This window comes from Gymnodraco acuticeps, unplaced genomic scaffold, assembly GCF_902827175.1.
Source record: "Gymnodraco acuticeps unplaced genomic scaffold, fGymAcu1.1, whole genome shotgun sequence".
In the NCBI taxonomy this organism is placed as follows: domain Eukaryota; kingdom Metazoa; phylum Chordata; class Actinopteri; order Perciformes; family Bathydraconidae; genus Gymnodraco; species Gymnodraco acuticeps.
This window is the reverse complement of record NW_022990501.1, coordinates 3,190,322-3,202,006: the sequence shown is the minus strand read 5'-3', so window position 1 is coordinate 3,202,006 and position 11,685 is coordinate 3,190,322. Positions and strand designations below refer to the sequence as shown.

Genomic DNA, 11,685 nt, shown 5'->3' with positions numbered 1-11,685 from the left:
ATAATGCTGCATGGTCTCTTCATTCTTTCCAGAGCTGTATTTTAAACATTACGTAATATTACTGCTTCCAACTGACCTAATCCCTGATATCCAACAACTACTGTATGTTGAACCGACATTTGCCCCTGAACCTTTACTTGCAATATGATAAGTCTGTGAACCTCTTATTATTACTTCAAGACATCTTAAAGAGGAGTTTTTCTCACTTATTGCTCTAAAAGGAATTTTATCTGAATATAAATGTTGTTTTCCACCAGACTGAAGATAAGCAGCGGGCCTCGCAGCAGTTCTCCAAGCTGCAGGCAGCCATGAAGGTTCTGGGGATCAGCGGAGACGAGCAGAGGGCCTTCTGGCTCGTCCTGGGGGCCATCTACCACCTCGGGTCTGCAGGAGCTACTAAGGGTAAGATTTCTCACTTCATTTTCCTTTCTATAGATGCATCACTTGTTGTATTAATAATGTTTTTTGAGAATAAACCTTGTATTTGTTCATGTTAAAAAAACAAAAATGGCTAGAAATGAGCCTTACTATCCAAAAAAAGCCCAGCCCTTATTATCCCCCTGCAGTGGCGGCCGGCCCATAGGGGCCCCACCTCTTCCCACATACAAAATAAAACATTTTTTTTATTTTTTTTTATTTTTAATAAACAAGGTAAATATTATATAATTGGTATCAGTAAAATGTATTATCTACAATAAAATCTCGTTTAAAATTGTGTTACGACATGTTTCCTGCCTGGCCTTGCTCATGTGTCATTACCTTTAATATATACAGTCTATGGTCATTACCCTCTCTCGTCTGGGCGGTAAGAAAGGAGCCCTCAACCAGTGCAGCAGCAGCCACTAGCAGCTGACTGTTGCTATCTGTAAACTATGATGCCGAAACATAATTTCAACCAATCAGCGTCGTCAAATCTGATGATCACCGGGCGCCAATGTCAGCGCCCGGTCCAGTCTGTGAGTAGTTTGGACACTAGTGACTCGTATCCGGTGGGGTGACGCAGTACGGCAGTAGTTGATGAGGATGGCTTCATGTGCAGGTGGAGTCTCCGGACCTCGGTCCCCGCCCAATTCTGTTCAAGAGCTAATCTCCAATCCTTTCGAAAGGAGAAGTTTGGGAGATAAACGGTTGCTTAAAGACCTTGGACCGGACCAACCCGATTTGTATATATCGCAGCAAGCTCGTGAAAAAGACAAAACGTATCAACGAGGCTTTTCACGTAGCTGGTACACCAGAAAGGCATGGCTAGCTGGATGCAAACAGGTAAATGCTGTCTTTTGTTTCCCATGCTTGCTCTTCAAACAGCCGGGGACAGATACGATGTGCCCGTGGACTGTGACGGGGTAAACGATATGAAGTACAAACCACATACTGTCTGTGTCATGGCGAATACAGTCGCTGGTTTATTTATGTCTGTATAGGCCGTTGTTGTGAGTGTGGACGGTCGAAGCATTTACAACGTTAGCTTAGCCAATCTCCATTTAGAAAACACGCATTTTAAAAGGTTTTTCGCCTGCCGTCTGTCTGCAGACTTGTCAAAGCATTAATTCATGGTTTTTACTAACCGGTATCAGTATGTTGTTAATTCGGCATCATTTTGAAACGTGTATTACAATTAAATCACGGTCAAATATGTTCATCTTGTTGTAGTTGTAGCCCCCTTGCCAGCGATTCTCTCTCTAGTTTAGCATACTCAGCCCGACTCAGCCTGGTTGTTCCTGGCCCTAGAACCACGATTTTATGGGGTCAGAAAAACTGTGAATTAGGACCCGCTAGCCGGTACTAGGCCAAGTGGATACGCAACCAAAAACGGGCCCCGCACGGCTCGGCACGCTTAAAGCGAGCTCCGCGCTGCAGTGGAAATGCGCCATTACATCATCAGAAGTCCTAATTTAAGGGGTCATTTCTCCCAAAAAAAAATGTTTTACTCACTATATCAACAGCCCCACCAAAAATATTTTCCACCAGCTGCCACTGTCTCCCTGTACAGATAACACCTTGAGAGTGATGCAAGACAGCTGTAATCCACACAACTGAATTATGCATTTGCACTTGTTGCAGATGTTGCACAGTGAACAGGTGTTGTGCTCTCCTGAACTGATCTACACCTCAAAAATGAAAAGAAAGTTGTATTTGTTATGAAAATATAAAAAATGTCCTGCTCATTAAAGACATCTATGGCGAGGAGGGGGCTATTCATGGTTTTTGCTGCTGTTATTGCTCACAGACAGCATGTGAAGTGATGCATTTCAGTTGTTCCACTCCATCCTCCAAAACAAGCTTTACTAAACGATCAAATAAAATCATCAAAGCATTGCTTCTGCAACAGAAGCTGAAGCCATTCATTGTCTATCCATCAGATGTTGGCCTTACATCTTGACAAACATTTTATCTTGTTAAAAGAATGCATCACTGGACTGATGGGAACAGAATTAACTCTTAAACATGAGGATTTGCTCCTGTCTTTGAAGCTTTTTTGTATAATGAAACCTAATGCAAGAAAGCTTTTTTGTTGTTGCGCTAAAGTAATAAATCTGCCTCCCACAGCGTTTTAATATATGATAGCTGCCTTTTGAAAATACTGTGATAATGCTGTCAAAAAGATTTATATTTTTGGTAAACATAGCTTTTTTCTCAAGTATAAAAAGCCCCTTGCTTAAGAATGTTAAGAAACAATAGTCACATTTTTAAGCAATGTAAGTAAGTAAGTAAAATGTATTTAGTGCTTTTCACAGACAAAGTCACAAAGTGCTTGACAAAACATTAAAACATCATAGGAATCATAAAATAACAAATGACCACACAACCCACGTAATGTAATTGCAACTTGACTTAAAGGCTTTCTGTGTTAGCAGTACACTATACAATAAATCAAAAATGACAAACAACCTAGATATCACAATTTAAATGTATAGCAGCAGTGACTCTGTATGTTGGGCTTTTAATGTTTTGGTCACACTGGACACACTGTAATTGCCAGTCTCTTATACAGAATTGCTTGCCAAATTATTGTCAGTGGTCCCCTCCAGCCGGCTGCCAATCTGTTTCATGGCGATATAACGCCATCCGGGAACAGTTTTAAAATGTTCTGCAATTATTATTGTCCAATGATACAGAACTCAGCTCTGATTAGCAAATGACCGCCTGATTTATGGACTTCAAACTGTTTTCCCCTATTAAAAACACTGTTTATAAGCAATGCATGATAGTATGATGGGATAGAAGTTATGACCAACACATTCATGGCATTTATCATTTGTCTTTCTGCCAAAGGCTGCATTGGATTTACAAACAAAAAACAATTCTCTAATCATATTCTGGACTATTAAAAAGGGGTTTTTCGGTGCCAGGAATGAGTTGATTATCACACACAATATTATGTTCATTGGTAGTGCTTCTTTATTATGTGACACAAGAGGGCAGCACTGGTCTCTAATCCACCAAAACTAATTATAGGGACCGCCTGAATTGAACTTGCATTTCCCTGTATAACATACTGGCAACACTTCTATTAAGTGTATCAAAAAGGCTCATCACACTGTGAGTCTGGATGCTTTTAAGGGCAAATATTATACATAAATATTAAAAAACACAAATCTTTTAAGACTTACAAACTCCTCGAGACAGTGATATCCAGATAAATTGGCAAACCCAATGTCCTCTATTTGATGTATTGCTATTGTGGTGGCGAATGTCTATCAAAGCAAATATTGAAATGTCTGTACTTGTCTTTTTTAACCATCCTGCTTATCATGGTGAAAAATATGAGGGGCTTCTGCAGCGCTGATGAAACAGATAGAGCCCACTGCTCTGTGTGAAATCCCCCAGTTCCCCTCTCAAGTCTTAGAAAATACCACTTCATGGTGGATTAAAACCAACGTTTGCGTTTGTATCGGCATGTTTCCATCACTCAGGCGCAAGATTAAAGAGAAGCTTGTGTTTCCCAACAGAAGTCTTTATGTACATAGAGGAATTGTTTACCTTTATTCTCAAGACAACTAAATGGCTGATTATCAGTTATCACTTCAACTTCATAGACTCCAACATGAAACAGAAGTTGTGAAAGCTAGTGGATATATATTTTCAATTCATAAGCTAAATGTATTCAAGCCAGTTACATTTTAAGCATGCTTTTCTGTGATTGTTGCTCAGGAGGCTGATTGGTTATCCCCCTATGTAAAGCTTGGTGGTTCGATCCCTAGCAGTCATCTTACTGATGCACCCAAATTGCTCCTGATGGTATTGTATTGCACGGTTGCTTCCTAATTTAATGGGTTTCGCTACATCCTTTTTGACCAAGTTTGCTAAAGAAAATCTGATTTTGTATATACATATCAGTGTTGTAGTCAAGTCACCAATTCACAAGTCCAAGTCACTCTCGAGTCACCACTCTTCAAGTCCGAGCCCAAGTCCGAGTCACCAAGGGAGAGTCCGAGTCGAGTCCGAGTCGAGTCCGAGTCGAGTCCGAGTCGAGTCCGAGTCGAGTCCGAGTCGAGTCCGAGTCGAGTCCGAGTCGAGTCCGAGTCATCATTACCTGTGTTCGAGTCCGAGTCCAAGTCCGAGTCACAAGTCTTCATGTATTAATCTTCATGGATATATGTGTTGAAATGTAGCTGCTCCTCTACATTGCTTTTATCCTGTCATGTTATACTAATCTGTCTATTGAACTGCAGTGAAGCGAGTTTGGCTACAATTCTTGTAATAGGTGCTATACAAATATAAAGCTTATTACTAATATTAATATTATTATTATATATAAATAAACTATATTTAAAATGAGTTACCTTTTAGAGAAGTGATTATATTTGTATGCCAATATTTTCGTTTTGCACTTTTATTTTGATAGTATTAAGATCGGGACTCTTATTTTGAAGGAACTTTTACCGGTTAAATCGGTTTACTGATAAAGATTTAGCCCCAGAAAGCACATGGCTATGCACATGTGCATGCAAAATGACGTCATTCTGCATGTTAAGTAGCCATGTGCTTTCGTGTTATGGCTTAATCTTTATTTATTGATTAGATCAGTTACTCTGATGATAGTGTTCAAGACAGCCTATATGTCTTAACTCGATCCTTAGAGTAATGTGTTACGGAGCCTTCTCTTCAATATTGTTTCCACATAACGAGCATTTTGTGCTGCTCTTTTCCAATGTGGAAGCAGAATGTGGGAAAGCATACAGCACGATGCGGGGTGTGTCTCTACTCTCTAGACATCTTTAGACTGGAATAGCGGGGTAGTACGTGTAATAGTACGTGAACTCGCCTCGCAGGTGCACACGCCAGGATAGAGGACATCAGACTCCAGAGAAAATTTGCTCGAGTCCAAGTCGGAGCGTCAATGTACGAGTCGAGTCAGAGTCATTGTGGGGGGCATGCCAGGCGCCGTGGGAGGGCCGGGCCCTCCCATTTGACATTCCTGCCCTCCCCCAATAAACACGATTTGTATTATTTATACAAATTAAAAGATATTTTATTTTTTAAATTATAAATAAACTGTGAACTTTTATGCTACGATGTATGTGATGTCAGATAGTAACTAAAACAAAAAAAATCGCAGGCTACGTCAAATAAATTCATGTATCAGTTGTGATTTGTGATTCGTCCACATTTAGACCAATCACAGCGTCACACTCTGCCGCCTATTCTGGATTTGTTTATTGTTTATAGTGCATTCTGTAGACTCCCATTTATGTTTGAATTACAAAATGGACATCAGAAATTGGCTTACAATATGGGCTCAGAACAGTCTCATAATACACACAATGCACACAGAAGGATTCACACTTGTATTTCATGATCCGCAAAAGGATTCAAACTTGTATTTCCGGATCCATTTGTGTTTTTCAATGCACACACAAATGTGTTCCGTTTCATATACATGTAAATAAAATACAAATACAAAAAAAAGTTTTACATATGTATTTTTGATCCTCACATATTTGTTTTCCGTTTAAAATCCTCTGAACCTGCAAACACAAACAGCTTCCTGTGCACGGATCGCTGTGCATTCGTGTGTGGATTTTTTGAGACTCTCCTGACGGTCCGCCGATTCGTACTTGTTATTGTTTCTATCTATAGCCAATCAGATGTCTCCTCAATTCTAAGCCAATCACATGAGCGCGCCCCCACGAGGGTAGATTTCTTGCGTTCATGACGTAGCGCTTAATATACGCATTTTGCGCAGTCCGGTCAGCTCGCTAAACAGAGGGCGGAGCATCAGGTGATCATGCAGAGCTGCGAGTCTCCGTCAGACTCAACAGCTGATCTGATCTCTCTCTCTCTCACGTCCAGTTATAATACTTCATTCGCGTTTGTTACCTTTTTACTAACGGTATCTCGGCACCGAAACCGTAGTTTCGAATACACACCGGTGGTTTCTGACTTGGCTCGTTGTCAGCCGGTAACCAGCTGCCCAGACATTTCGAGGGGAAAAGGGATGCAAACGGGGCGTTCGGGTGCCGTGGGAAGAACCTCTGTTTATTCACGTTCTTCAGACTAATCAGTTACATTGACACTGTATTGCATAGGCCTACATACAGACTAGTTACTTTTCCCGTTCTGACCACTTTCTCTATACTTTCGTCTCTCTCTTCATAACTCCGCACTTCGCCTTGGCCATCATCACATTTTACACACACACACTCCAAAAACCCACAACCCCTTGCGGCTGCTACTCTTAGTGACAGGCCAAGCCTGTAACACGTTTATGTCCATATCGATCAGATCCAGCTCTCCTGATCGGCCTGTATAGAGAGCACCGATCAAACTATTAAGAGTGAATATCGGCCGACAATGACCGGCGGGGCTCATGTACGCAAAATGCGTACATGAAGCGCAGTGGTGTTTTTATATGTACAAAAGTGGTGGGGCACAACAAACTTAGATGTCTATAAGCTTCTGCAGTGAGGTTCATGGCTGCTGAGGCACTGGTACTGACTCTTCAGGTTTACAAATATTATATTTTGACCTAAATCAAAATATAATATTATTTTCAAAAGCTTTTTTTGTCTGATGCTTCAATTAATTTTAAACAGACAGTTCAACCTTAGGATACCCAACAAATGTAATTTTATCATTTAAATATTGAATTGTTCTCTCTTAGTAAGATCCCATTTTCAATAAAATTGCAGTCTTACCTTGACTTGAAGATTAAGTCCATTTGCCTATCCTTCTGGACAAAAATCTCTATTACTTTTTTGTAAAAGTCCTCCTTTATGTTCTTGTAGTTTCAAAAGTCTATCATAAATCTAATCTAATCAATAGATTTATGATTCGAAAATTATAAAAGTAGGATAGACATGTGGATATTATCCGGCTGAACAAAACGTGCATTTATCTAACAGGTTTGTTTCCCACAGATCTTATTTGGAGCTATTTTCTAAAATCCTATGGAGAAATATCATTGCTTTTTTGTCGAGGGAAGCCATTGGCAGCTTACTTCCGGGTTTTAGGACGCGTCACTGCAGCTCTCTCGTCTCCTCTTCACACACCACACTTTTCGCGGCACACGTACTTACAGCCAATCAGCTCTGAATTATGTGAGATGACGTATGGTGGGGATGGCAGCTCAGTGCCCCTATGGTCATTATTTTTTTTGCCACACACATTAAATAGGAAAATATTCTGAGCATGTGCAGTGTAGTTTTTACAGTCACCATTGACTTAGAAAGTAAGAGGGAGGGGCAGGATCGGGTTTTGTCCCACATGGCTCTAAACAGCTCAATAGGCACACACTGTAGACACTAATTCGAAGAACACAGACTAAAACAACAATGTACAGACGAATCAGATGATTAAACATGATCTTAAAATATATTTAATATATTTTTTAATTTATTTTTTGCATTTTTTTGTAATCATTATTTGTAATACTTTCTGCTGACACTAGGTGGGGCTGTGCCCCACCTGCCCCTAATGACTGATGAAGCGCTACCTCATGAACGCAAGAAATCTACCCTCGTGGGGGCGCGCTCATGTGATTGGCTTAGAATTGAGGAGACATCTGATTGGCTATAGATAGAAACAATTACAAGTACGAATCGGCGGACCGTCAGGAGAGTCTCAAAAAACCCACACACGAATGCACAGCGATCCGTGCACAGGAAGCTGTTTGTGTTTGCAGGTTCAGAGGTTTTAAACGGAAAACAAATATGTGAGGATCAAAAATACATATGTAAAACCTTTTTCTGTATTTGGATTTTATTTACATGTATATGAAACGGAACACATTTGTGGGTGCATTGAAAAACGAAATAGCAATGAAAGAACTGCAGCCGATTGTTATGAACCGAGACACAGGACGCAGGACCCAAAAGCAGGACTCGGAGACAGTTGTCCAAAAATAGAATGTTCTTTAATAACAAAAACTAAATCGTACTTTCAAAAAATAGAAAGTAGTTAAACAGCCAAAACTAAGTTGTACAGCAACACAAAAACTCACTTGGCAAAAGGTCTAAATCGCAAGGTACTGTAGGTATCAGGAGTCAAAAGGCCTAGGTGCTCACGACATGAAACATAACGAACTGACAAAGGAACAAAGAAACACCAGGGCTATATATAGGTGAGGGGGATGGGCACAGGTGAAAACAATCAGGGCAGGGCCAGGCAATCTCACGGGCGGGAAACACACAAAGGCAGGAACTGTGGGATCTGGAATGACAGGAAAGATTACTTTCAAAATAAAAACAGGAAGTGACAAGATCAAAATACAAAACTAGAGTAAAAACATAACTAAACCTAGCATATCTGTCGAGTCACAACACCGATGGTGCTGCTGGCGACCCTGCACCTGCAGTTGCAGCAGCACGCCTTACGGCCCGTCCACACAGCGGCTTTGGAAAAAGCTTGCCGGCGGGCGTGTCTGAAGCTCGACCAACAACCAATCACATGAATCTCCCGCCCCTGACACACAAGCAGCGGTTTGATTGGCTAGAGCTTGTACTGGCACATGATTTGATTGGCTCACATCAACAGGTACTATTGGGCCAGCAACCGCTCAAAGACCAACAGCCCCAGATGATCTTGGGGTTAATAAACCCAACCAGGTGAAACTGGATCGTTTTCCAGGGAGATTGTTTTCAGGAAAAAAGCGCACTTTTGCCGCTGCATGGTACAACAACAGACCATGGCTTGAAGATTCGTTAAAAGCAGACGCAGCCTTTTGTTTCCCCTGTAGACAGTTTAAAGTCAATACGTCTTCATCTGATGCAGCTTTTACTGTCAAAGGTTTTTGTGACTGGAAACACGCATTACAGACTGATAAAGGACTGCTAAGGCATGCTGCATCAAAGGAACACATTTCATGTGAGAGTTCGTGGAGAAGAGAGACAGATACGCGAGGAAACAAATAAGGAAATTAGTACTTTGGTGCAGATCAGCTGGCACGGAACCGTTATTACGTGTCAGCTGTCGTTAATATACGACTTTAGCTTTTTTAGCTGTCAACCAACTCCCTCTCAGAGGTGACCACGATTCACTCCACAGCATGTCCGAGTCAGGCAGTGGGCTCTTCCTATCGCTGTTTGAGTATACGCTGCACAAAGATGCAGAGTTGGCCAAAATAATGGAAAGCATTCCCCACAGAGCAACGTACACCTCTCACGACATGCACAATGCCATAATAGAGCTAACAGCAGTTCATCGTCTCCGTCTCTACTATTTCTCTTCGATTGTTCTGGCGCGGGGTCTGGTGGGGGGAACATTCACAAGTCCGAGTCCAAGTCAGCGTACGCGATAATTCACGAGTCCGAGTCCGAGTCGCGTCAATCAGTGCGCAAGTCCGAGTCGAGTCACGAATCCCGAAAATCGGCACTCGAGTACTCCATCTCTGGTACTGACTATACATAATATATATACAGTATGTCTACTGTATATATATTATGTATATACAAATATATATAAAACAAAAAATAATAAATAAATAATACAAAATAAAATTAGTATATAATGACAATGACTTAACTAGAGGGGGTGGGAGCAAACCCCCACTGACCGTCTGATTGGTAGATATTTATAAATGTAAAAGCTTTGAGGGGTTGCAAAGACTGGAAAATAACTATATAAATGCAGTCCATCTAGCCTTTTAGTGTATGTTCTCACCAGCTGTGTCAGTGTCAGCTTGACCACAGACAAATAATGCTACCCTATCAGAGAAAGGCCTTTAACGGAGCTAACAGGCTAGCAATGTGCCTTGGGTGGTTGGCAGAAGGAATAATGGAGATTTGTTCTATGCCCGTGTCTCAGCTGGCAGGAAACAATTTGCACGTCACGAGTGGGCCCAGAAGGCGGCCTACCTGCTGGGCTGCACCCTGGAGGAGCTCTCCTCCTCCATCTTCAAGCACCAGGCCAAGGGCACGCTGCCCAGAGCCAGCTCCATCCGCCAGGCCTGCGACGAAAATGGCACTGCAGACTCAGGTACTCCACAGACCAGGTTTTAACCAACACACTCTTTTCCTCTTCATTCCTCACAGCCAACTCCCCCCCCCCCCTTCTTCTTTCCTTCTCTTTGTCACACACACACACACACACACACACACACACACACACACACACACACACACACACACACACACACACACACACACACACACACACACACACACACACACACACACACACACACACACACACACACACACACACACACACACACACACACACACACACACACACACACACGCACGCCTCTGCTCATCACTGCAGGGAAATTGCATGCTCTGGAGAAAGTAAAGCTTATCTTAGTAATGAATACCGCAGCTTTACAATGGCTATTGACAGATAAGTACACTCACTGTGTCGGGACAAGCAATTTTGGATTTGCTCTTCGTTCCTCGTCCTTGAAATCATAATTGCCTCACATTGATTTTTCACACTTTGAAGGGCAGGAGGTTGCAGTTAAAAGTCTGTCAGAGAAGGGATGGGCAAACTTGACCTCCGTTTCACTTTTCAAGTGGTTACCTCCCTCACACATGAACATACAGACCAAATTTGAAACAAACCTCTACACACTAACCCTTCCCGTTTACAGTGTTTGCGCGTTTCTGTTAAGGTTAAGGCGTTGAAGACTGGATGTGGGAGTTATTAAACCGTCCAACAGGAAGTCATAATCGACCCTTACTTAACCAACTGCCCTGCCTGACCAGGTGCAATGCTGTTTGGGCCCTTTTTATGGAACATTGAGTAGAAATAGTTCCATGCAAACATTTTGCCTGCTAGTAAACTGTGCACACATATTGCACATGTTGTAGTTTTATTTGTTTTACTTAGGATCATAAACATCTGTTTGACCACTATAAAAAAGGAACCTTGTACCTATTTGAACTTAATATTATTGTTTTCAACTAACCTCATACAGTTATGGGAAATTTGTTGACATATTACATTTAATGAAAGTCAACGTTTCAGTTTTTTCAGTGCAGTCTAGAAATGCTACACATTTTTAACTGATGGGAAGGTTTTGAATATTTACATGCAACGCTAACAAAAACTATAACCAAGCGTTTCAGAAACATTCGATTTTAGACCTGAAGTGGTTTTTAAAAAAAAAGATACGCCACTAAAGAATTTTTGGGGTTTTATTATAATTTGTATTTATTGTTTTTCATCCAAGAGATGCTGATTCCAAACCATTGTTACAAAATGTTACGACAATTCCTTTCTACCAAAGAGAGAGAAGTTAAATCC

The 11,685-nt window shown here is 41.3% G+C and overlaps 1 protein-coding gene across 3 annotated transcripts in view; it reads left to right on the top strand.

Moving 5' to 3' along the window:
* The window catches only part of LOC117552941 (unconventional myosin-XVIIIa-like), a 123,663-nt gene that overhangs the window by 20,532 nt on the left and 91,446 nt on the right, over positions 1-11,685 (top strand). For all 3 annotated transcript variants that reach the window (XM_034226656.1, XM_034226655.1, XM_034226654.1), the window contains 2 exons: positions 258-402; positions 10,246-10,416. In XM_034226656.1, coding sequence (XP_034082547.1) covers positions 258-402; positions 10,246-10,416 — 316 coding nt within the window. The remainder of the gene's footprint in view (positions 1-257; positions 403-10,245; positions 10,417-11,685) is intronic.